The sequence below is a fragment of the Dromiciops gliroides genome, chromosome 6, assembly GCF_019393635.1.
Source record: "Dromiciops gliroides isolate mDroGli1 chromosome 6, mDroGli1.pri, whole genome shotgun sequence".
NCBI classification, from domain to species: Eukaryota; Metazoa; Chordata; class Mammalia; order Microbiotheria; family Microbiotheriidae; genus Dromiciops; species Dromiciops gliroides.
In genome coordinates, this window is record NC_057866.1 from 113,119,205 (window position 1) to 113,146,541 (window position 27,337).

At 35.7% G+C, this 27,337-nt stretch overlaps 1 protein-coding gene across 1 annotated transcript in view; it reads right to left on the minus strand.

Annotated features, from left to right (window-relative positions):
- The window catches only part of RFC1 (replication factor C subunit 1), an 85,269-nt gene that overhangs the window by 7,932 nt on the left and 50,000 nt on the right, over window positions 1-27,337 (minus strand). Inside the window, exons 10-23 of the mRNA XM_043972796.1 lie at window positions 25,370-25,477; window positions 21,047-21,226; window positions 19,928-20,032; window positions 18,155-18,551; window positions 16,451-16,560; window positions 15,612-15,726; window positions 14,977-15,065; window positions 14,306-14,443; window positions 14,117-14,212; window positions 13,897-13,995; window positions 13,326-13,480; window positions 13,078-13,195; window positions 7,196-7,341; window positions 3,060-3,273 (exon numbers count right to left, since the gene is read on the minus strand). Of these exons, the coding sequence (XP_043828731.1) occupies window positions 3,060-3,273; window positions 7,196-7,341; window positions 13,078-13,195; window positions 13,326-13,480; window positions 13,897-13,995; window positions 14,117-14,212; window positions 14,306-14,443; window positions 14,977-15,065; window positions 15,612-15,726; window positions 16,451-16,560; window positions 18,155-18,551; window positions 19,928-20,032; window positions 21,047-21,226; window positions 25,370-25,477 (2,070 nt within the window). The remainder of the gene's footprint in view (window positions 1-3,059; window positions 3,274-7,195; window positions 7,342-13,077; window positions 13,196-13,325; window positions 13,481-13,896; window positions 13,996-14,116; window positions 14,213-14,305; window positions 14,444-14,976; window positions 15,066-15,611; window positions 15,727-16,450; window positions 16,561-18,154; window positions 18,552-19,927; window positions 20,033-21,046; window positions 21,227-25,369; window positions 25,478-27,337) is intronic.

Sequence of the window (27,337 nt, forward strand, 5' to 3'; positions counted from 1 at the left end):
GGATTCTCACAACACTGAGGTAAGTTCTATTGTCACTCCCATTTTACAGATGAAGAAACAGAGGCACAGAGAGGTTAAGTAACTCACCCAGGATCACCTCAGCAAGGGAATGTTCGAGGAAGGAACATAATCAAAATGATGCATTAGGAAGATTACTAGGGCAGCAGTTTAGAAACTGGTTTGTTTAGAGGAATTCCAGGAGACCAAGAGACCAATATAAAAACTCTTATAATAGTCTAAGTAGAGAAAGATGAGGTTCACAACATGGGTTGTTGTAGAAAGATTTGGGTGGGGGGGGGGGCAGGAAGAATTGGAGAGAGAGTACACAGATAAAAATGACACAAGTTGGCAAGAAGCTGTATCTGGTACAGTAGGAGAAACCAAGATAATACTAATATTACAAACTTGGATGACTGGGAAAGTGGTGGTCCCACCAAGAAAAATACAGAAGGAAGGGAAAGGCCGGAACATGTTGTTGTTTTTTCAGTTCAGTTTTAGACATGTTGAGTTGAGTTTGAGGCACTGGTGGGACATTTTATAGGGCAAGGAGAACTACATTAGGTGAAGAAAGAATGGCAGGCTGCAACTGAAGGCCTGGGGAAATATTGGGGTCAGGGTGATCAAAAGATAAGCATTGTGAATTTGTCCGCATAAAAGTGGTAACTGAAGTAATGGGATGAGCTCACCAAAGGAGAATGACAAAGAAAAGCCTAAAGACAGAACACTGGAAGACATCAATCTCTAAGCAATGGGAGGAAGAGTTAGCAAAGAACAAAAGATAGTGGTCAAAGAAGTAAATAAAGAAGAAGTGGAAGACTGAAACCATCTTCAGTAGTGGTGAGGAGAAAAGTTCAACTGCAAGAAGCAGCAAGCGGAGACCACACACACACACACACACACACACAAACACACACACACTCCTCTCCAGGTATATCTTATCTAAAAATTTTCTGGTGAAAGAGAAAAAAAGAATAAAAAGATGACGCTATGATTTGAAGAACAGCCAAGGTTAATGGAAGGCTTCTGGGAGTTTTCGGGTCTGTTTTAAGAGCACAGTACATATAAGTAGGTATGTAGGCTGAAAAATAAGGCATTTCAGAGGGAAAGAATGACTATTATAAAGACAGGAGATAGCTGGGGGCAGCTAGATGGCACAGTGGATAAGACACCGGCATTGGATTCAGGAGGACCTAAGTTCAAACACAGCCTCAGACACTTACTAGCTGTGTGACCCTGGTCAAGTCACTTAACTCCCATTGCCCTGAAAAAAATGACAGGAGATAGCTGACGGGACAAGGTGAATTAGAAGGCAGAAGGACTGGGATCAAGGGTATATGGAGGAAGGATTATATCTTTCAAGAGAGTTTTAAGAGGAATATAAAAAGAGAGATGAGAAAATTAGACTTTGAGTGAATAAGTCATTTTGACTTTTACAAATACATAAATTAAAAATAAAGGACAGGGGTGGCTAGGTGGCACAGTGGATAAAGCACCGGCCCTGGATTCAGGAGTACCTGAGTTCAAATCCGGCCTCAGACACTTAACACTTACTAGCTGTGTGACCCTGGGCAAGTCACTTAACCCCAATTGCCTCACTAAAAAAAATTAAAATTAAAATTAAAAAATTAAAAGATAAAGGACAGATGAAGGACACTATCTGTATCCAGCAAAAGAACTGATAAATAGATGTATATAATAATTTTACATGTATATACATATTTGTGTCTAATGGTAGCAATGAGGGGGATGGAAAGGGGAAGGAGTGATGCCTGGAAAAAAGGGAAAAGAGAAATTTACACAATAACTTTATTACATATTTGAAAGGAATGGCAAGTTGCACATGATAAATTTGCAGTTTCATGTGTAATTATCTTTTATTATACTATATTATGGAAAAGCCTTTTTTATTCCATAAATTAAAAAGAGTATAATTTTTTTAAAAAAAGAAAACTGAACAATTCATATTTTCTTTGTAACAAAGATGGTAAGATCATCTGCCTAGAGACAGTGGAAGGAGTTGGAGAAGAGAACATTAGAAAAATTGTGAGAAATGATAGAAAATCAATGACAGATGAATAATGAGAATGCTGTGCAGCAGTGAGGGCCTAGTTTAGGAAGAATATAGACTCTAGAAGAGACTAGAAATACTATCTAGTTCAATATGTAAATTTTATAGTCGAGGAAATAAAAGGCCAAAGAAGTTAAGTGATTAGTTTAACATGACAGACAGTAAAAAGCTGGCATTCTAACCTGGTAACCTAATTTCATATTCAGTACTCATCAGAATCCCCCTATTGCCTATATTTTCCATAAAAATCAAAAATAAAAAAGGTTCTATATATACCAAGACATTCCTTACAAAATCTGTGGTACCAAAAAATTGAAAACAAAGTGGGTGGTTATTGATTAGAAAAATACTAAACAAATAATGGCATATGGATGTAATGGAACAAGAAATTAGGAATTTTACAAAATATAAGAAAATCTGTATGAACTAAGGCATAGTGAAAAAAGTAGAATCAAGAGAACAATAAACATAACAATAACAGAAATGAAAATATCACTACAAGGCAGTTGAACATAAACTAAATTCAATAATCAATACTGGTTTATAGAGAACATATAAAAAAACAAACTTAGCTCCTCTGAATAGAGAGGAGTTGTCTGAACTACAGGTGGCAAATGACGCATAAACTAGGAAAAAAACGGCTATGTCCTGGGATTTTCCTCAAGTGTCCTGCTTTCTTGCAAGGAAAAGATTTTATAGGGCATGGAGAACTACATCAAAAAATGACAGTAGAGTAAAAATACAAGGCATCAATAAAACTTTCTTTAAAAGTGTGTGTGTGTTTTAATTCAATGCTCTTTCCATCACACCATATGCTAGTATTACTTTAAGTGAACTTATTCAGCAGTATTTCTTCCAGGAGTTTTTGGTAGCTTGGGATAAATAATGAAGGAAGTTGATTCCCAAATATTGCTAAATGTTGAATTTTGTTTTTGTACGTGTGATAAACGGAAATACATTTAACAGAAGTATGAATAGTTGTGAATTTTACCTTGGGATCCAATTTAGAAAAGGAACTAGGTTTGCCTCCCCAAGTGCTTATTTCCATGATATTTTCAAAGTCTTCTCTCATGAGATGATATGTATCCATGAGTTCAACAGTATTCTGTACACCTTCTGTCCCATGTAATGTCAAAGGAAGAACAAGTGCATCCCGCATGTGTGAAAGGTAATCCAGGTTGACAGTCCTTTTGCTGGAGTGAGTTCTATACCAAAAGTAAGAAAAAGCATATTGAATAGGTCAGTTTTATAAAATCATCAACGTAAGTTTTAAATAATCAATTGTAATAAAAAGACTGGTTAAAATCAACTCCAACAAATATTTATTTAGTATCTACCACAGATGTTGTTTATATAAAAAAGGCTTTGTGTTACAACAAATATTTCAAGTTTCTGCTTCTAACTAGTTATGAAAATTATTTACAAATACAGGCATGGTGGGGGCAGCTAGGTGGCACAATGGATAGAGCACGAGTCCTGGATTCAGGAGGACCCTAGTTCAAATGTGGCCTCAGACACTTGACAGCTGTGTGACCCTGGGCAAGTCACTTAACCCTTGAAAGAGAGAAAGAGAGAGAGAGAGAGACAGAAAGAAAGAAAGAAAGAAAGAAAGAAAGAAAGAAAGAAAGAAAGAAAGAAAGAAAGAAAGAAAGAAAGAAAGAAAGAAAGAAAGAAAGAAAGAAAGAAAGAAAGAAAGAAAGAAAGAAAGAAAGAAAGAAAGAAAGAAAGAAAGAAAGAAAGACAGAAAGACAGAAAGACAGAAAGACAGAAAGACAGAAAGACAGAAAGACAGAAAGACAGAAAGACAGAAAGACAGAAAGACAGACAGACAGACAGACAGACAGACAGACAGACAGACAGACAGACAGACAGACAGACAGACAGACAGACAGACAGACAGAAAGAAAGAAAGAAAGAAAGAAAGAAAGAAAGAAAGAAAGAAAGAAAGAAAGAAAGAAAGAAAGAAAGAAAGAAAGAAAGGACAGGCAGGATGATTTCAGAAAGGCCTGGAAAGACTTGTATGAACTGATGTATAGTGAAGTGAGCAGAACCAAGAGAGCATTGTGCACAGAGAGAGCAATATTGTTTGATGAAAAACTGAACAACTTAACTATTCTCAACAATACAATGATCCAAGAAAAGGACTAGACTACTGATCCAAAAAAAGAACTGACATTAATGGAACAGACGGAAGCATGCTATTTTTCCACTTTATTTCATTTTTTTCTTTTAATCAAGTTTTATTGTACAAAATGACAAATGTGGTAATGTTTTACATAATCATACATGTACAACCCAAATCTGATTGCTTGCCACCTCAGGGAGGGGAGAGGGACAGGAGGGATAAAAACTGGAACTCAAAACTATAAGTAAAAATCTTTATTAAGGGGCAGCTAGGTGGCACAGTGGATAAAGCACCAACCCTGGATTCAGGAGGACCTGAGTTCAAATCCGGCCTCAGATACTTGACACTAACTAGCTGTGTGACCCTGGCAAGTCACTTAACCCTCATTGTCCACCCCCCCAAAGTTTATTACTTAAAAAAAAAAAAAAGAATGGTTATCATCATGGAAATTTAGAACCATAAATGTCATCTTATCTAGTCCTTTTATTTCACAGATGAAGAAACTGAGGAGCAGAGAACAAAATGACTTGCCCCAAGAAGACACAGCTTTTGTTCTTTATAAAGAACAGAAGCTAAGAGGTGTTCATAACAATATGCCAGTGTTTATTGGGAACCCATGAAAGGGTTCCTGGCAACCTAAATAAAGTCAGGCTGGATATGGGGAAATGGTGACCTAGAATAATTCTCTAAAAGGGAAATGGGACATGGAGAAAGTACCAGAACTGAGAAGTCAGTCAACATGTACTTGTTAAGCATCTACTAGTGTCAGACACTGTATTAAGCACTGGAGATACAAAGAAAGTAAAAAAGCACCATTTCTGTTCTCATGAAGAGGAGACTACATGCCACAAATGCCAGGTATGTATAAGAGATGAACCATATAAATGAAAGGAATCTCAGAGGAAAGACACAAGGGGAGATCAGGAGGGGAGATGGGTCTGTCCACAACCAAGAAGCTGCAAATGGAACTGAACCTTGAAGGAAGCCAGGAAAACCAGGAGGCAGTGGTAAGGAGGGAAAGCATTCTAGACATGGGGAACCAATGAAAAGCAAAGAGTTAGCATATGGAATGTTGCATGTGAGGAACAGAAAGAAGGCCAATGCACCTGGTTTGTAGAACGCATGGAGGTGAGGGCAAGACTGGAGGAGGAAAGAGTCAGGTTGTGAAGAGCTTTGAATGACAGGACTTTATATTTGATAGGCGGCCATTGAAGGACAGTGAACTGGGGGGCAGAGGAGAGGAGCAAAGAATGAGGGTCAGAGTTACATGATCAGACATGAACTTTGGTAAAGTCATTTTAGTAATAAACATTTTTATTTAAAGCTTTGAGTTCCAAATTCTATCCCTCCTTCCCTTCCACCCCCCCCAGGTGATAAGCAATCAGATATAGGTTATAAATAGGCAATTATGTAAAGCATTAACATATTAGTCATTTTGTATAAGAAAACTCGAATAAAAGAAAAAAAAGAATGAAAAATAGCATGCATCAGTCTGTGTTCAATATCAGTTCTTTGAGGTGGATAGTAAGCTTCAAGACTAGTTCTTTGGGATTGTCTTGGATCATTGTATTTCTGAGAACAGTTAAATCATTCACAGTTCTTCATCATACAATACCGCTGCCACGGCACAACATTCTCCTGGTTCTGCTCACTTTCACTATACATCAGTTCACACAAGTCTTTCCAAGCTTTTCTGAAATCATCCTGCTTGATGTTTCTTATAGTACAATAATATTCCATTACAATCATATACCACAGCTTGTTTAGCCATTCCCCAATGGATTGGCATTCCTTTGATTTCCAATTCTTAGTCACCACAAAGAGAGCTGCTATAAATATTTTTGTACAAATAGGCCTTTTTCCTTTTTTGGGGATGTCTTTGGATATATTGCTCGGTCAAAGGGTATGCATAATTTTATAGCCCTTTGGGCATAGTTCCAAATTGCTCTACAGAATGGTTGGATCAGTTCACAATTCCACCAACAGTGGATTAGCATCCCAGGAGAAAGTCATTTTAGCAAAGTGACATCTGACTTTGATGATGAAGTGGTTAATAATATCAAGTCAATTTCAATCATAAGTCAGAAATAGGTCTGGGTTTCAAATAGTTCAGTTTCCTCTCAATGTTTCAAGTTAAATTTTCAACATATTTTCATTTCACTCTCTCTCTCGCTCGGTCTCTCTTTCTCTTCTCTCCCTCTCTTCCCCGCCCCTCCCCACAGATAGACACACTCCTTCTCTCAGTCTTTATCCTTAATGAAAAAACAATATACAAATGCCTTATTTGCAACTATTCTCTAGAAAGACTAATTTCCAGCTATCTGAGTTATTTTCCTATAGCTAATGTCCTCCTAAAACAGCTAAAATTGTTTTCTATAAGATAGTAAGACATATTCAAGCATGTTCAAAATCACAAAGCTTCACAGAAACCTAAGACATTATTACTAATTCTTGCTAATAAATTAAATGTCTCTGAAGCTTTATGTGCATAAGCCTCATGTACTTAACTGAAATACAAAACAAAATAATATGTGTGTATACAAATCTTTCTTCCCCTGCAAAGACATTAAGTTCCAGGGTAGACTACTATCCTATCACCTATCTTAAAGCCCCTAGCATTGTGCTTTACAAAAAGAATGAGTATTATTGGTATTCATATTATTAGTATTTCTTGAATAAATTCCCTGTAGCAAGATACTACTGCAATGTTTGTAACAGCATCTCAGATTTATATATTGCTTGGAATTTTGTCCTAAATGCCAGTTTTATCCAACCCAAAAATATAATAATTCTAAGTGCTATCATTCCCATTTTACAAATAATTTAACTGAAGATGAGAAAGGTTAAAGGAATGGCCAAGGCTATACCTTCAGTTAGTGGCTAATCAGGACTAAAAATCCAGATCTTTTGCATTCTAAGCTGGCATCTGTTACATTATGCCATTCTAGCCAATAAAAGGGTAAACATTCCGTACCAATAAAACTCCAAACTGGAATACTTACTCAAGACTCATGTGTAATGCTAATTCTTGAACAATGCGATCATGTTTGCCTGTGGATGAGAATTTACCCAACCAACTTGGGAAAGAAGGAAACTGAGTCATGTAACCTCTCATCAACTCTCCAGGAAGAACACTAGAGTAAATGGCCTGAAAAGTTAAGCAAAGAAAATTAGTTTCACATTAAACAAAATTCCAAATATACTATACTTATATATGTTGGTAAAGAGTTTCTTTCTTTTCATTGAATCTCATTTGTTAAATTAAACTGACATCCACCATATTAAACAGAAAAACAAAAGAAGCTGGACTTCAATCCCTAAGTCTACTAAATCATCAACAATAACGGAGAATAGTGTTGGCAAAGGATATCTAAACAAGAGATTCCAATTTGAGATGTTTTAGAATTCCTTTGATAGCCAATGTACTTTCCTAATTATGTTTTGTTAAAATTAAGTCTTTATTCTTAGATTTTACTAAATAATGAACAAAAAACAAATCAAATAATCAAAAGTTGATCAGAGATTATAAACTTATAGAAGGTAGATTAATGTTTATTAAGATAAGTACCAGTGGGCAGCTAGGTGGCGTAGTGGATAAAGCACCAGTGGTTCAATTGAAAGAAGATAGACTTAAGCAGAGGTTCTTTTTTTAAAATAATAATAAACATTTTTACTTAGTTTTGTGTTCCAAATTTCATACTTCCTTTTCTCCCTTGTGCCTGAGGCGCTTAAATAATGAAGGTTATACATGTGCAATTATGTAAAACATTACCATATTAGTCATTTTGTATAGGAAAACTTGAATAAAAAAAAAAAGGAAAGAAAACGAGAAATAGCATGCTTCAGTCTGTTCCATCAATATCAATTCTTTCTTTGTAGGTAGATAGTATGTTTCGTCATAATCCTTTGGGATTATCTTGGATAATTATACTGTTGAGAATAGTTAAGTCATTCACAGCTCTGCATCAAACAATATTGCTGTCTCTGTGCACAATGTTCTCTTAGTTCTGCTCACTTTACTATATATCAGTTCATACAAGTTTTTCTAGGCCTTTCTGAAATCATCCTGCTTATCATTTTTTATAGCACAATAATATTCCATCACTATCATATTCCACAACTTGTTTAGCCATTCCCCAACTGATGGGCATTCCTCTGATTTCCAATTCTTAGCCACCACAAAAAGAGCTGCTATAAACATTTTGTACAAATAGGTCTTTTTCTCTTTTGGGGAATGTCTTTGGAATATAAACCTGTAGAAGGTTCTTAACCTTCTTTATGTCATGGACCCCTTTGGCAGTTTGGCAAAATCAATGGAGCCCTTCTCAGAACAATGTTTTCAAATGCATATAATAAATGTGCAAGACTATAAAAGAAGCTAATTATATTAAAATGTAGATGTAGTAATTTTTTTCTCCTTAGACATGGAACCCAGGTTAACCTGAGTTAAGATTATAGGATCATAGGGGCAGCTAGGTGGCGCAGTGGATAGAGCACCGGCCCTGGAGTCAGGAGGACCTGAGTTCAAATCTGGCCTCAGACACTTAACACTTACTAGCTGTGTGACCTTGGGCAAGTCACTTAACCCCAATTGCCTCACCCAAAAAAAAAAAAAAAAAAAGATTATAGGATCGTAGATTTTGAGCTAGAAGGGCTCATTTGAGGGCATTAAGTCCAATCCTCTGATTTTACACATGAGGAAACTGAGCCTTATGGAGGTCAAATGAATCACCCAGGGTACAAAGCTGGTAAATGTCCAAGACAAAATTCAAACCAAGGTCTTCCCAACTTGAAATCTAGTGATCTATGCATTACGCCATACTTCCATGGTACTTGGAGTCAAGAAAGAAAAGTTCAAATGCCCCCCTGCAGCAGTTACTAGCTATGTAACCCAGAATTTAGATTCTCTGAGCCTCAGTACCCTTATCTAAAAAAAAGGAGACAATACTCGATGGAGCTATTGTAATAGTCAAATGTGAAAATGTATGTCAAGTTATTAACATGGATTTAAGTGCTTTATAAATGTCAAGTTACTATTGTTATCATCATTAATTACTAAAAACAATAAGGACAATCATATCCACTGGCACTGGGCTAACTGCCACCACCAGTACTATGCTAAATGATACAAGGCTTGTTTTCGGCATATTCCCATCTCTGTGTCTCCCCTCTCTTACATTGGGATGCCCAATATCTTAATCCTAGACAAAACTATCCTACCAGGATACCCAACATGGACCAGCCCTCTCTTAATAAAACCAAATCTCCTCTTTCTTCAATGAAGCCTTCTTAACTAAAAGGAACATATCACTATGATAAAAGTAATTCTTGTTAAGGTGAAAATGATTGATAAGTTTAACCAAAAGGCAGCAATGGAAAGAGTATTATTATTTAGAGCACAGCATTCTGACTGCCAACTCCTACCTGAAACAAGTGATTCAGTTATCTGGACCTTAGTTTCCTTATTATGTTTAAGGAAGGCAATGTCTTTTTTTAAGTACCATGTCGAATTTTTGACTGGAAAGGAAAATCAACCTACACTTAGAATCTGTATCACATACAATCATCTTTTTCTGTTTTATGGTGCATATTAAATGATTATTTAGTGTTTGTGAATTTCAAAATGAAAAAAGGTCAAATATTGACCATTTCCTTTTTCGTTATTTTGAAGGCATGACAATAAAAATGTAAAATTGTCTTAATATGACCTCTTATCAGTGCTTTGGAACATATTTTCACATGTCATTTGTGGCTGTCAAAACTTGGGACACTTTCCTTTTAGCACTCGTCTAGTGGCAATGGCTCATGGTATAAAAGGGTGTCAATTCTCTCCATACTTGGAAATAAATGGCTTTTCTTGATCATCTGTCATGTAATATTTTATATATTCTGCATTCTACAGCTTGTCTTCTAACTTGATCTCCATTCATTTTATTCAAACATTTAAATTTTATATGGTTGGAATTATGTATTTTTTTAAAATCGCTATCTCAGATCAAGAATTGTTCTAGCTACAGTTGTGAAAAGTACCTGAGTGAATTTTCTTCTGTTTTAAGGATTTTTTTTAATAAGCAAAAATTTCCCCACCCATCTCAAACTGAGAAAGGAAAGCAAAGCCCCCATGACACACATATATATGATAATGGGCAACAACGATGCATTGACCATGTCTTTAAAAAACATGCCTTGCTCTACAACACTGAGTTCTTCATTTCTAATCAGGAGGTGGGTAGTATATCTGATCATTTATCCTCTGGAGTTGTAGTTTATCATTGTGTTAATCAGAGTTCTTAAGTCAGAGCTTTTTTTAATAAAACCAAACCAAATCAATATTTTTATTATATAAATTTATTATATAAATTATATTAACATAATTAATATAATTTATTACATAAATTGTTCTGATGGTTCTGCTCAGCATATTTTGTATTAGTTCAAAGAAGTCTTTCCAGGTTTCTGTGAAATCATCCCCTTCCTATTTTCTTAAAATAGTTATAGTCCATCAAATTCAAATACCTTCAACTGTTCAGCCATTCCCCAAGTGAGGGGCATCTCCTCAGTTTCTAATTCTTCGCCACAGTGAAAAGAGTTTTAAATGTTTCTGAACACCCTTAAATTTGTGCCCAAATCTCCCCCCACCTCTCTCTCCCTCCTCCCCCACACTTCTTTCCTCTGATCAATTTAGATGAGAGTGAGTTTCAAATATATCATCTAAGATCTTTTCCAGATCTAAATTTATGACCCCCCCCAATCCCCTCTAAAAGTACTTTCATTTTATGGGTACATGATTTAGATATTAAAGGTAACACCATAGGCAAATTGGGAGAGTAAGGAATAGTTTACCTGTCAAATGTATGGAGAAGGGAAGTACAAGAGTACAAAATGGGTAATTTTGATTATATGAAATTTAAAAGGTTTTGCGCAAATAAAACCAATGCAACCAAGATTAGAAGGAAAACAGAAAGCTGGGAAACAATTTTTACAGTCAGTGTTTTTGACAAAGGCCTCATTTCTCAAATACATAGAGAACTGAATCAAATTTTTAAGATTACAAGTCATTCTCCAATTGAAAAATGGTCAAAGGATATGAACAGGCAGCTTTCAGATGAAGAAATTAAAGCTACCTACAGTCATATGAAAAAATGTTTTAAATCACTATTGATTAGAGAAATGCAAATTAAAACAACTCTAAAGTACCACCTCACACATATCAGATTGGCTAAAATGACAAAAAGGAAAATGATAAATGCTGGAGAAGATGTGGGGAGAACTGGAACACTAATACATTGTTGATGGAGTTGTGAACTGTTCCAATCTTTCTGGGGAGCAATTTTGAACTATACCCAAAGGACAATCAAACTGTACATGCCCTTTGACCCTCCAAAAAGGGTAAAGGACCCACATATACAAAAATATTTATAGCACCTCTTTTATGTGGTGGCAAAGCATTAGAAATTGAGGAAATGTCCATCAAATGGGAAATGGCTGAACAAGTTATGATATAGGAATGAAATGGAATACCATTATGCTATAAGAAATGATGAAGATGATTTCAGAAAAACTGGGAAAGATTTACATAACCTGATACCGAGAGAAGTGAAAAAAAACCAGAAGAACATTATACACAGTAACAGCAACACTGTGTGATAATCAACTATGATAGACTTAGCTCTTCTCAGCAATGCAATGATCCAAAACAAGTCCAAAAGACTCATGATGGAAAATACTATCCACATCCAGAGAAAGAACTATGGAGTTTGAATGCAGATCAAGGGATACTACTCTCACTTTTTTTGGTTGTTTTGTGTTTTTTCTTTCTCGTAGTTTTTCCCTTTTGTTCTGATTCTTCTTTCACAGCATGAGTAATGTGGAAAGATGTTTAGCATGCCTGTACATGTGTAACAGATCAGACTGCTTGCTGTTCTTGGGGAACAGTGATTGAGTATACAGGGGAAAGATTATGTGGGACCTTTTTATTCCAGACCCCAAAAGCACTAACTACTGCAAAAGTCACCAACTAAGCATTTCATTCCTAAAAGGTTGCTAACTCCTTGCTTTAAGTAAAATAATCAACCAAAATACTTCAACTTTACACTTTAGAAAAAAGTCTGTATTACTCATGTGGGTTATTCCCTCCACAGATTCAAACCTCCATACATCTTCATGAGCTGATCATTTTTTAGAAGTGGTTTTGTTTTACTTTGTTTACTTACAAAGCATTAATAGCTTCATAAATAATATAGCAGGGCTGTATAATAAGGTCTGTGAACAACTAAAGCAGGAGCCCTATGTGCCAAGATAAGTTGCAAAGTAAAAAAAAAAAAATCATCACTGAGTGACCAACCCTCTAGTGATAAGATCAGCTTAAATACACTACAATCATTTTTTTCAAGTTATTTTCAAAGGGGCAAAAGATTCTCTCAAAATCTTCCTATGTATGTACAGTTCTAAAAGAAGAGACTATTTACAACTAGGACACTATCAGAAAAAGTCAAGAAAAGGTTATCTGGCTCAGTTCCTTGTTTCCAAGAAATGGAGAATCTAATCTGAAGTGTGTTCTCAAGGTAATAGGCTAAATGACACCTTTTACTCATATCTGAGTCAGAATCAGAAGCTATTCTTAACCCTTCCTTTTGTCTATTCAGAATAATAAAGGACAAAAACAAGGTCCAAAGTACTTTTGGAAGATGATCTGATATTGAGGAACCTGTAAAAATATTTTAGTTTATGACAAACCACGGCCTAGATAAATATGGTCCAAAAACCACTATGACACTGATAAAGCTTATTGGCATTCTTAACACTTGCAGAATCCAAAAGCAGTTGGCTACCATCTTTTCTGAACACCTTATATGGACTTTAGGGGCAGTAATGATGCACCTACCTGTGCGGGCAGAAGGCTCCAGTTTTGCTTACTCCGAATTTGTCTATCAACTAAGTCACCGTCACATATGCTATCTGCTGCTTTGCTCAAAAGCATTAAATGTTTTTTCACATCCCCTCTGCAGGAAAGAGCAAATCTCCATTACTATGAGTACCCCCTAAAAGTCAGGCCCTTCACAGGCCCCGGGCCCTTAAAAGGTACTGTGCATACAAGCAATCACATCTTTCCCGTTACTTGGAAATACTGACCCTGCAGCAGCAGGTTTTACATGTAAGTAGTTTTCCTGGACAAAAAGAGGTGCTATGGAGTAATCATGGAAGAAGAGATCAGACTTGTCCATAAGCGACATGTGAGCAGCTTCTTCGCCAGCAGCAAACACTTTACGGGCAACATCAAATGGACCCTATGACACAAGAATAGTGTTATGGCTTTATCATAGATCAATTCATTTTAGCTGATGATGACCTGAAATAATAAAATGCAAAAAATATAAGTATCTAAATCATCTATGATAGTTCACTCCAGCCCCCATGCAAATCACTTATAAGATTAACTATGTATAAGAGATCCTAGAATCAGAAGATACTAAAAAATTCATACCTGCTCAATAATTTACCATATTCAATCTTTAGCCTTGAAAATTATCTTCTTCAGGATTAAAGTTGTTACCATTTTTCCTAGCTTCCCTCCATTCACAGGATTAGTGAGTTCATCAAATAAATATGATCATTCTATTTCTTCCATTATTTCTACTATTTATTGATAGGGAGAAACACTGCCAAGTCAAAGAGAAGCTAAGAAATATTAAATCTCTCTTACCAGTTTGATATCTTTTTTAGCCCTGTTGGAATCAGCTTTAGCTTGGTCATAGGTTAAGGCTTTATTTTCTGCACACCACATGCTAAGATTATGCAAAACCTAAAATTCACAGACAAGGCAAAGTGATTGGCAAAAGGGAAAATTCATCCTAAAAGGTCAATGACCACAAATGAGTAAATCACCAACAGTGTTATATTTGCAGCATAAAAGTATAACATACCTGTCGAATATCATGATTTGCTCCCAGAATAATTTCATTCATAGCTGAAGGAGGGATCTTTAAACCCTCTTTAAAAGCAACAGACATCATAGCACCCTGAAAATGATATATAGGGGGAAAAAAGCTTCAAAAATGTAAGAACAACAAAAATCTTTAATCAAATACTTGAAAAAGAAACAATCTTTGTACCTTAATCTGTTCAATCCGAGGTCTTTGAAACCGAAGATCAAAGCAATAATGGACTAAGGAACGAATTTTTGGATGATTTCGATCATTACACATACAAATAATAGGTATCTTTGTGTGTTTGATGAGGCCAATTAACTCCTGAAAAGCAAGTTTGCAACACAAAGACCATCACAGAAAAATCACAATTGCAAAAAGATAAAAAGTTCATGGTTTTACATTACTGCATTAAAAAACACTGTCCAAATTAACACTGATTTTCCTCCATTTAAATAAAAAAACTTTAATTATTACAACTCTCACAGCTGAGCAGTAAAAATGTGTTTTGTTCAATTGTTTCAGTCATATCCAGCTCTTTGTGGCCCCATTTGGAATTTTATTGGCAAAGATACTGGAGTGGTTTGCCATTTCCTTCTCCAGCTCATTTTAAAGATGAAGAAGGGAGGAAAAGAGGGTTAAGTGACTTGCCCATGGTTACGCTGCTAGCAAGTGTCTGAAGCTGGATTTGAACTCAGGAAGGTTAGTCTTCCTGACTTCAGGCTTGCTTCTATGTCCACTGTGCCATCTAGCTTACCGTAACAGTGAAAAATGGAAAAGGAAAAAAATAACCTGTTCTTTAAATATGAAAAGTACATTTAAATGAACAAACTGAAAACATGTAAGGATTCTATTACCTGAATTCCTCCCCTATCTTCAGTGCCTGCCATTCCATCTACTTCATCCATGATCAGAGCATGCTTTGTGCCTCCTGAATGAGGTGCACCTGATCCACAGTGATAACAAACAACAAATTTGGACAAATATACAAAAGACAATAAAATCTAGTTACTGAAAAACTTTTAAACAATTACTAATTAGTACCAGAAGTTACAAGGTTTCAATTGAATATAATGAACTCTACAATCCAAACCATGAATGTTTAACCCCTAGTTAGGGCGTCTTGATTTCTACTATATCTCTTTTACTTTGTTCTTGTTGTAGAACCACTCCCAAGCTCCCCTTTAAATATATATAAAGTTTCTGAGGCCACCACTTCCATTTCCCCATCTGCAAAAAATAGATCTTTTGCACCTCAATCAGAATGTATTTCCTTCAAAGTACAACAGTTAAATAACAAGAAACAGAACTCAATTACCGGAGATCACATCTTTTTTTATATTTATGTCTGAACACTGACTGATGTTTCATACAATTGTTTATTTTTTTCTTGAATTGGTATTTCCTTTTGGGGAATACCCAAATACTCAACCCAAGTTCCTAACATTCAATCTTTAAATGCCCATTAAAAACAAGTCCAAGAAACACATACTTGAACAGAAATCTTTGATGCTGGTGTTATTCAATGACTCAGCAACAATTTCTTTCAAACTGGTTTTATTCCGGGTGTCACTTGCATTCAGTTCCACATAACTATACCCCAATTCCTAATTAAAACAGAAGAAACCACCATAATCACAAAACTAAAAAATGTGACATAGGCAAAAAGAGTAAAAAAAAGATTATGGTTTAAAACCTTTTTGTTTCTGATTATTTTCATATAACACTTGCCCTTCACATGATAGAACACACTAAAGTATCATGCTGATGTCTCAAGGAGATCCTGGGTTTTCAAACAGAGGATAGCAGGAAGAAAACTCTGACTGGTTCAACATCAAGCTAGAAAGGCCTAGTAACAGGCTGAATCTGTCATTTGAACAGCAGCCTACCTAAACCTGGAATTAGCTACTCAGTAAGTAATTATATTTGGCCAACTCAGAAAATGTCTTTGTCAAATCAATACAGGAGGAAAAAAGCTTTTGTATACTAACCCATGTTCTCAAGAGAAAAAAAAATCAGGCTGTATAATTGAAAAATTAGGCAATGGGCCTAAAACCAGCTTCTTCATCTTTCTATTCCTGGATAATGATTATCTGTTTGTTTCTTGCGCAATATGTATGTAAGTGTAAACTCAACATTTTTTACAACTGGGCAATTCTTAGGCTTCTTACCCTAGTGCTGTGACAGAGATGGCTGACAGGCAGAAAAGTGTAATAACTAGGCGATAAGAACATAGAAAAAGCAAATCCCACAGGCCTAGTGGTTTTTAAAAAACCATACATATGCCTGGTTAACCCAACAGCTGCAAATAAGCTGTGACCAACAACCTACCTCACACACCAGGGAAGCCGTGGTTGTTTTGCCAATGCCTGGTGGACCTGAGAGCAATGCTGCTTTAAAACTGGAACCATCATCTTTGCCACCAAATTTACCAACTTTAACTGTGAGAAACAAACAGCACCACACATAGTGTTATCCAAAGAGACGTGTGTAAATAATACAGGTAACTGCATAAATCCAGTCGGGGGTAGCTATAAGTGAAACACGGACTCAGAGACTATCCCTTTGTGTTCAAGGCAACTATTACAAGTTCTTCTCCCTATGATCACACAAGAGAAACAAACTAAAAATAATGGATAATTAAAAACATGTTTGAAACCAGTTTGGAGGGTTTAGATGAACAACATTTCACTACGTAAACAAGTATAAGAAATAAGACAATTAGTTCTTTCAAGGCCTTAACATTTTTCTTTTTGGTGAGGCAAATGGGGTTAAGTGACTCGCCTAGGGTCACACAGCTAGTAAGTGTTAAGTGTCTGAGGCCGGATTTGAACTCAGGTCCTCCTGACTCCAGGGCCGGTGCTCTATCCACTGCGCCACCTAACTGCTCCCCCCCTTTTTTTTAGGCCTTAACATTTTTAAGCCTTCTACAGAAGATCAAGATAATGATAATTTTTCAAACCTTCAAAGATTTAAATTGAATCAGTGAGAAAAAAGGTAGAACATAAATAGGGAACACTCTAAATCTAGTCTTATGTCATACTAACTCTATACAGTACTGAATATATAAAAAGATTATCTTATGCCTTGATTCAAATTATTTATCACAAAGTAATTTTTCATCCTTGGAACTAATTCACTATAATTCTTACTGTTCATAAAGAAGAATAAAGTCAAAGTGGGTACCAAGATTCCCACTTTAAGAGTATTCAATAATTTCTCCAGAAAGACTGGGCCTCTGTGTTCTACAAAGACAAAGAAAATATTGACATTTATGATTTAAAGATTCTAGCACTCTTAATCCAATACCACATTGCTGATTAAATTTACACTACTGTCTTCCATTTTCAAAAGTAAAGCATCTGACTCCAAACAAAATGCTAGTTTCTTTATCTGAAGGGCACTTAGGGAGGAAAAAATGAGGTAAATATTCAAAGTTCCTTTAAAAATTGTGATAATAGGAGGTGCATCTAGGTGGTGAAGTGAATAAAGCACTGGCCCTGGATTCAGAAGGACCCGAGTTCAAATCCTGCCTCAGACATCTGACACTAGCTGTGTGACCCTGGACAAGTCACTTAACCCTCATTGCCCTGAAAAATAAAAAAACAAACAAAAATTGTAATAATGGACACATACAGCAATTCAAGGCCTGTCTGAAATGAAATCTTTTGTGATATTCTCCTGGAATTTTATTTTTCCTACTCTGTAGTAGAGTCATTTAGTAAGTGTATTACAAAGATCACCAGGAGGAATGGTTGGGGTGGGGGTATTTCTGGGGAGTGGGAAGTATCAAAGAACCTAGGTTAGAATACAGGCTCTGCTGTTAACCATTTGATTGACCTCAGTCAAGTCACAAAACTCTAGGCCTCAGTTTCCCTACCTGTAAAAAAGGGGAGAAGGATTAAAGGAGATAATCTTAAGGTCCTTTTCAGTTCTAAATCCTATGATCCCCAGAGTGCTGATGGAGAAACATTAACTACAAACACATGAGGAAATCTGTCAACACACATATATCAAGTTAAGCTTTATAATCACCATGTTTCTTATCTTCAGACATGTTCTTGTGCCAGTTGCGGAGCCATCGTAAGAGTTTGTTAGCACAACTCTGGTCACCTTGCTGTCCAATTATGGTCTTAAGAGAGGTGGGCTTATATTTATCCACCCAAAGCAAACCCTCAGCTTTGGCTCTGCTTGGGTCAGCAACATAATTCTCTGAGTTTAAGACATTTTTCTTCTCCCCATCCACCTGCTTGAAGTCCATGTCTTTTGGAAATTCACTGTTTTCTGTTTTGACTGATCTCATGGAACTGTCTTTTTTGGGACTTAATTTGTTCTTTTTAGATCCAGAGTCCTTCTTATTTGGGCTAGTTTTTCTTTTTCCTTGATCAGCCTTTTGTGGCGTTTTCTCCAATTTTGATTTTTCCTTCTTTACCTTAAAATTGGAAAAGATAAAATTTCTAGAAGGAACATGACAAGGCAGATAGACTCCCCATCCTACAATTTATAGTTGTAAAAGTAAAGTATCCAGTTCCTTACTATCTTTTTTCTGTTGTTAGTGAAGACATTTCAAAAATTAGAGAAAATCTTTTTTATTAAATGATACAAAACTATCAATATGCATATGAAACTCAAGCATGTAATTAAAAAAAAATTAGAGCAAATTAAGTAATCTGAAATTTGAAAAGCGAGGATGACAGGATCTCACTCATACATATCCACTCTGAAAAATGTGCTGTGTTCTATCTCCAGTTTTCCTGAGATTTGATCAGGATGGAATGAGAATGTTATGCTTTAAAGAGGACTAACTACTACTTGGGCTAACTATTTATTACTAACAGGAAACATGGACCCAGGGGGCAGCTAGGTTACGCATTGCATAAAGCACCGGCCCTGGATTCAGAAAGGACCTGAGTTCAAATCTGGTCCCAGACACTTGACACTGTGTGACCCCGGGCAAATCACTTAACGCTCACTGCCCTGCCAAAAAAAAAAAGAAAGAAAGAAAGAAAGAAAAGAAAACATGAAACCAACCACCTTGCCACTACTTTTCCCTCCATCATAAGGCTCCTTTTTTAATTCTATAAAGTGAAAGGGTTGAATCAGATGACCTGTAAAGGCCTCTTCTAGATTTGTGATACTTTGATTTAAGTATAAAAAAGCTTCTGTTCAAAAAGCTTTGAATATAGATCATGCAAGAAAATGAAAAATAAATGATGACCAGATAGAACTTCCTCCTTTGTTCTCAAATGTGGCTTTAAAAGTTTGAAAAAATAATCAGACATCCTACTAAATCAAAGTCCTTCAGCTCTATAGGAAATAAGATGTGATTATTTTTTGTTGGAAATAGCAATTATAATTCTTATAAAATGATTTGTCAAAGTCCAAGAACTTCTTTTATGTGAAAATAGGAAAACATTAATTTTAAAAGGAGTAACAGACTCATGATGGGAGATGCTCTCCAAATCCAGAAAAAAAAAAGAACTATGGAATATGGGTGCAGATTGAACCATACTATTTCTTTGGTTTTTTTGTGCTGTTTTTCTTTTTTGAGGTTTTTCCTTTTTGCTCTGATTCTTCTTTCACAGCATGACTAATGCAGAAATATTTTTAATGTGATTGTACATATATAACCTTTATCAGATTATTTGCTGTCTTGGGGAAGGTGGGAAGGGAAGGGAGGGAGAAAAATTTGAAACAAGAAATCTTATAAAAACAAATGTTTAAAACTACCTCTACATGTAACTGGAAAATAATAAAATACTTTTATAATTAAAAAAAAAAAGCAGTAACAGGTCACTGCATACTAACCTCAGCTTCAAATGCTATTTCATATTTGGACTTCTTGCCAGGCAAAGTCCGAATAAGATCCAATAGGCCATCTTCATCAATAATTTTTGTTCCCAAAGCCAAAGCCTTAAGAATTAAAAACCAAAATAAAAAAGCTTACATCTTTGTCATTGATTTCTGTAAATATTTTAGAGACTAATTAAAATCAATAAAATAACACTTAGAAATTAGCACAATCTGTATATACACAAATCCTCAGATGCCTCTTTGAACATAACTATTGAAAAAACAAACGCAAAAGTCTCCTTTCTAAGGAAGAAGCAGGATAAGGTACTGGAAATGCACTGGATTTGGCTCAAGACCTGGTTACAAAAATGATCTATGTAACCGCTAGAAATGGCCTTCATGTGTCTGAGCCAAAGTTTCCTCATCTGCAAAACGAGATTCACAATATTTATGCTACTTCGCAGGGCTACAGTGAGGAGTAAAGGAAACTGTGTGTATAAGAAACTTTGCAAACTATAAAACACTATACAAATGTAAGCTCTTCTTAGTACTAGTACTCAAAAGGTCACCTTCTAAGGGATACTTTCTCTACTTACAGTCCAAAAGAGAAGGAAAAAGAACCAAAAGCTAGTTTAAAAGATCTCTCTCATCCTCTGCGTCTTGCTCCCTGTCACCAGTCACTTCTTTCTTATGGACTTTTACTGGGAGGGCAAAGGGTGAGTAGTTTGCTATAGGTCTGTGATGATAACATGTCACTGGTATGTGGCACTTCCATTGTGAAAATTTCTATTGATGCAGATAAGTAATTCAATTATAATTTAAAGACTTACAAGAGTTGTACTTCAAATAAATAAGAAAAATGAGAGTCTACAGTTCCATACAGAGGAACACAAATGGCTAGAAGAAGTTAAAATCTATGACAATTCTCAAAATAAAAAACTAATCTAACTTCACTAAGTACATAAAAATAAACTAAATGAGGTAAAAAATTTGAGTAGGAAGCCAGCTGGGAAAGATGTCAGATGGGCCAGATAACTTCTCTCTAAGTGAAAAAGTAGTAATAATAGAAACAGTGGCATGCAAAAGCAACCAACTATACTTACTTCATTTTACACCAAGAAGAGCTATACACACCTTATCGCTTTTGGATTGTCCGCTATCACGTCCCATAACAAGGTAACTTGTTTTTTTGCTGACATTTCCAGTCACTTTCCCCCCATACCGCTCAATTAGAGACTTGGCTTCATCTCGTTCTATAGACTCTAGGACTCCAGTGATTACAAATGTTAGGCCTTCCAAGCAATTTTCAGCTCCCTGAGAAACAAAATGTTCAGAAGGAAAGGAAATTATGTTAGAATTCTAAAGAAACACTTAAGCACTACCAATTACAAGATGTTAATTTTTCTCATTTGATGTCCTGATAGCCCTCCCTAGCATGAGTAGATAAGCATGATAGAAACATGCTTCAAATAAGCACAAAACTATTTTTTATATTGGTTAACATTAACAAATTAACACTAGTATAAAATCAGCAATGCAATTCAAATATTCACCCCTGTTAAAAGACCTAGTGAAGTTATCTTTTTCACATGTTAATTCTTTCGCCCACAATTAGGCTTCTTGAAAGACAAAGTACTATTTTAAATTTTACAGCTAAGCAAATCACTGAATGCAAAGGAAAAACAGCCTTACAGCCATGTTCAATATAACTGTTCCCAACATTAAGAGAAAATAATTCTACAAATCTTTTCCACATTTCCTAAAAAAGGTTCCTGTTCTTCTATATGGTAGCAAATCTTATGTCTTGTAAGTAAACGGCAAGTTCATGTCTTAGGCTGAAACACTTTTCCCTATATCATAATCTAATCCTCCCAAATATTTATAAGTTCTCAAAGAAAAAAGTGGAGGTTGGCTAAATTCTAGCTTATAATTATTTTACTTCTTATAGGTAACACCATTTTGTGTTCTTATATTATAACATGAAGCACCTTGTCTGGCTTTTGTCAGCTGGGAGTAATAAATAAAACCTGTCAACTTGCCCTTATCAGACAGAAGTTCTAGCTGTCATACCACTGCTGACTGAAACTGAGATGAATTTCCAGTGGTACACATCACAGGCAGGAACAGAAGAACTTTATCATATTAGACAAGCTCATGTCATCTTTCCCACAAATGAGAAAAAGAGTTGAATCAGAGGAAACCTACAACTGCAAAGCATCTTGGGTAAAAAGACCATTATGGAGGAAAAACTCATCTGTTTAAGTATGTGGGAGATTTCCTCTATCAGTGCTACTCCAGTGGCACATACCAAAAAAAAAAAAAAAATCAACGAAGCAAAAGGCAATCAAAAACATGAGACACATCTACTAATTTTATGAAAACTGATATAAGACGAACAAAGAATATGAAAGGCTAGAAAATAGAACCTAAGAGTAAAGACTAATGCAATTAAGACTGATCTGAAAAAGAAAGGGATGACAGGTAGTTTAACAGTCTCTAACACAAAGAAGTTGTTGATTTTTATCCTCCATTTCCACTAAAGAAATAACAAAAGGCAAACTGTAGCATAATGGAGTAAGATGCTATAAAGAAGTTCCTTTCTAAACACTAGGATGGTCAACGGTGCAAACATTTCCTTCCCTAGTAGTCTCTAGTTCTTAATTCAGTCATGTCTGACTCTGTGAGCACATTTGTGTTTTTCTTGGCAAAGATGCTAGAGTGGTTTTGCCATTTCCTTCTCTAGCTCATTTTCCACATGAAGAAATTAAGGCAAACATGACTTGCCCAGAGTCTTCTATTTAAGAGCATGAAAACATGGAGCTGGGGGGGCCCTCTTGCTTTGTGGATTTTGAACACCACAAATCATCACACAGACATGTTTTCATATGGTATGTTCATGTGTCCAGAAAAAAAAAAGTGTCACCCTATTCTTGTATGTCCTTGTGTTCGTGCAAAGTAAATCTCCTTTTATTAAATGTCAGTAACTTGCAAATATCTCCTTTTATCCAAACAATGAATATAAACAGAATAATGGTGTCAAGTCCATCCCAGATAGGCTTAAATAAAGGAAAGGATAGCACAGGTTAGATTTACAATTAACTCAAAACTAGAAAAGTTAGCAAACACATCTAAAAAAATCCTAGGAAGTCAAGATAGGCTAGAATTTTGGCTGGAGATTAAATTTAACAGGGATTAATCCCTACACATGAATTCAAAACCTCACAAGTACAGGATGAAAGGGGTGTGACTATACAACAGATTAAAAGGGGGGCATGGGGGGGGGGCAATCTTTGAGTTTTAATGGACTACAAGCTCATCATGAGTCAGTAATATGACAAAGACAATAAAGGGACAAGTGATGTGACCAAAAAAAAAAAAAAAAGGCAACTTAGGTTACACAGACAGAAAAATAATGTCCAGAAAGAAGTAGGTTACACTTCTACTATATTCCAGCCCTGGTCATACCCCCTCTGAAATAACATTATCAATTCTGGGTGCAATATTTTAGGAAGGATGTTGACAAAATAAAGTGAATCTTGAGCAGTGTGAGCAGAATGATGAGGAGCCTAGAGAAACCATGCTATCCAAGCATCAGTTAAGGGATCTAGGAATACTTAGTCCAGAGAAGACTTATAAGGGAACTTGAGAGGTGTTACAAGGGGAGATGAATAGAAAAGAGACTTACCCTGTTTAACTCCAGAGAAACAGAATTGGGGAATATGCATAGAAGTTGCAAAGGGCCATATCAGAGTAAAAGAACTTCTTAAAAAATACAAATATTCAAAAGTAGAATGAAGTACATAGCAGAGAACAAAAGAAAACCAACAAGGAAACAAAGAAAAGCTGCACAGCTTTGAAAACAATGTGTAGTATTTACTATATAGGTGTTTCTTGAAATGGAAATATATTGTTTTATATTTAATCCTCTCCTATGTTCTGTTCTGTACATGGCAACTTTTTTTTCTTTTCTCATTTTGTATTTAAGTTAAAAAAAAAACACTTTTCTTTAAAAAGAAAAAAATTTTTTTCTAAAAAAGTAGAATGGTATGTTTCAGGAGATAATGGGTTCCCAATCATAAGAGATATTCAAGTGGGGACTAGATGACCACCTGTCAGGGATGTTATTTTTTTTTTTTTTTGGTGGGGCAATGGGGGTTAAGTGACTTGCCCAGGATCACACAGCTAGTAAGTGTAAAGTGTCTGAGGCCAGATTTGAACTCAGGTACTCCTGAATTCAAGGCCAGTGCTTTATTCACTGCACCACCTAGCCACCCCCATCAGTGATGTTATATAAGGGATTCCTGCTAAGGTACTGGTTGGAACAGATAAACAGGTTCTTAACCTTTTGTGTCATGGCCCCCTTTTACAATCTGGTAAAGCCTACAGGCCCTTTCTCAGAAGGTTTTTAAAGGCATAAAATAAAATACAGAGAATTACAAAAGAAACTAATTATGCTTAAACAGTTATCTAAATATTTTTTAAAAGCAAGTTCATGGATCATAAAAAAGGAAAAAGGACCCACACATACAAAAATATTTCTAGCAGCTTTCTTTGTGGTGGCAAAGAATTGGAAATTGAGGGGAAGCCCAACAATTGGGGGAATGGCTGAACAAGTTGTGGTACATAAATGTAATGGAATAGTATTGCATGGTAAGAAATGATGAGCAGGCAGATTTCAGAAAAATCTAGAAAGAATTAAGTGGACTGATGCTGAGTGAACAGTGAGCAGAACCAGGAGAATATTGTACATAGTAACAGCAACACTCCACAGCCAGAAAAAAAGAGTTGTGGATTCTGAATGAAGATTGAACTATACCGTTTCTACTTTTGTTTTTGTTTTTTCTTTTGAGGTTTTTCCCCTTTGTTCCAATTCTTCTTTCACAAGATGACTAATGAAGAAATACGCTTAATGTGATTGTACATATACAACCTATATCAGATTGCTTTCTGTCTTAAGGAGGGGGGAGAGAAGGGAGGTAGGAAAAAAATTTGGAACTAAAAATCTGATGAAAAAAATGTTGAAAACTATCTTTACATGTAACTGGAAAATCATAAAATACTTTTATGATTTTTTTAAAAACAAAGTTCATGAACCCCAAAATAAGACCATCCGGAAGAGATGGTCTCTAATAAATTTTCCAACTCTGGGAAGCTTAGAATTCTTTAAAATTTATTTAATTACTTCAAAGTAACTGTATGAGCCCCTACCAAAGAGTAAGATACATTAGTAACACACATACCAAAAAAACCCCAAAAAACCAGTGATTACATTTTCAGTAAAAAAGGAAATTTTAAAAATCTAAACTTGTAATCACTGTATGCTTTTGTATAGATCTTTCTTCAAGTAGTACACATATGTCTTGCACATAATAAATACCTAATAAATTCTTATTCTATTTAACTGAGAAAATACATAGATATAAAGGACACATTTTATTTACAAAAACTGTTACTTACTTTTGGAATCTCCTTAGAGCCTAGAGCTTTGGGACCTTCTCGATTCAGGTAGCTTCGATAAGCCTGGTAATTAGTTCGTTTCTTTTCAGTATCTTCAGGACTTACAGACTTTGAGATTGCAATAAGAAAAAAATGAAAAATCAATTAGAAGAGGGGCAGCTAGGTGGTGCAGTGGATAGAGCACCGGCCCTGGAGTCAGGAGGACCTGAGTTCAAATCTGGCCTCAGACAATTAACACTTACTAGCTGTGTGACCCTGGGCAAGTCACTTAACCCCAATTGCCTCACTTAAAAAAAAAAAAAGATTATAAGAAAAAAAAATCAATTAGAAGAGAAAAATGCTCCTGTTCATATTTTGATTTGTTCAGTATAGGAGCTCAAAAGAGAGATCAGAAATACAGGTATAGGACTGGGAGTCACCTGTAGAGAAGCTGAAGCTATGAAAGTAGATGAGATGGTCATGGAACAAACAATGAGAAAAGGCCTGAGGGACAGACTCTTGAGGGACCTCAAGGGTTTGAAAGTAAGAAGGGGCAGAAAAAGAGACAGGATGTTTAGTCAGAGAGGACAAGGCTAGTGGGATGCTAAGAAAGAAAAAGGCATAAACAGGGACAGAGATTACTCCAAACTAAAGAATCAGAGAAAGCTTCCTTCATGGAAGAGGTCACTTAGAATTATACATTAAAGAATTAGGATGTGGAAACATGTTTAATATGACTGTATATACATATAACATATCAGATTGCTTGCTGTCTTGGGGAGGGGAGGAGGGCAAACAATTTCGAAATCAAAATCTTATAAAAATGAATATGGAAAACTTACATGTGTGTATATGCATATGTATATATATATATATATTCAGAAAATGCTCTCAGAGTTTCATAGTTTAATAAAATTCAATCAGTAAGTGCAATTATTTATAAGTTTTTTTTAAAAAGAATTAGGAAGCTCTTATGAGATAAAGAAGGGTTGTAGGGATTTCTAAGCATGGACAAAAGGTGAATAAAGCCAAAGAGGCAAAAAAGCATGGGCATTGTCAGGAGATGCTAAGTAGATCAGTTTGCCAGGAGTACATTTACTTTGCTTTTACCTCTGCAAAGAGTTGCTTATATACAATAACTCCACTTCCACAGTACCTCACCTGCTGCAACCTGGCTTCTATTACTGACTTTCTAACAAAATAGTTTTCTCAAAATCCCCAATGGCCTGCTACCTGCCAACTGCAATGGGCTTTTTTCAGTCTTGACCCTTCTGGACCTCTCTGTACCCTGTCATGATTCTAGTGATGACTCCTTTCTGGAGGACCGCTCCTTCCTCAAACCTTGCATAGTACTCCTATATTTCAAATTCTTCATCCTGCATTCATTCTAATTACTGCAGTTATTGGATGTATGCAGTTACACATTTGTTAACATACCATATTCCCCCTCTCCTCTACAGACTGCACATACGGAACAAGATTACTATTATCTCCTCTAACACTAAGCATAGTATTTTGCATGTAATCAATATCTAATAAGTTATTCTTTAGATAAATGAATTTGGTCAAAAAAATTGTTTGCTAAACACAGTTAATAAATCTTAAAGAAAATATAAAGCATTAGGAACTTTAGGGACCTGGCACATTTTAAAAAGCAAAGACATTTAACCGAAATTATACATCAAATACATTCATCCTATATCTGGTCCTTGAACTATTTTTATAACTGTACAAACAAATAACTTAGAAACTATAGCCGGCACAAACAAGGTGTAAGGTCACCCTAGAGAATAAAGTATTCTCTGAGCCAGAAAGGAGGACCAACAGCTATCATCCCGATAAGAAGGTGGTAAAAGGAAGAAGCAAGCAAAGTGCTCCTGGTGCCATGTCACCTACTCACCACAAAATGGCATATTCCCCTAGAATAAATGCTCTTATCATCACTCAGTTGCCAGGCCCATAAATCACATTTAAATCATAACAAAGGTG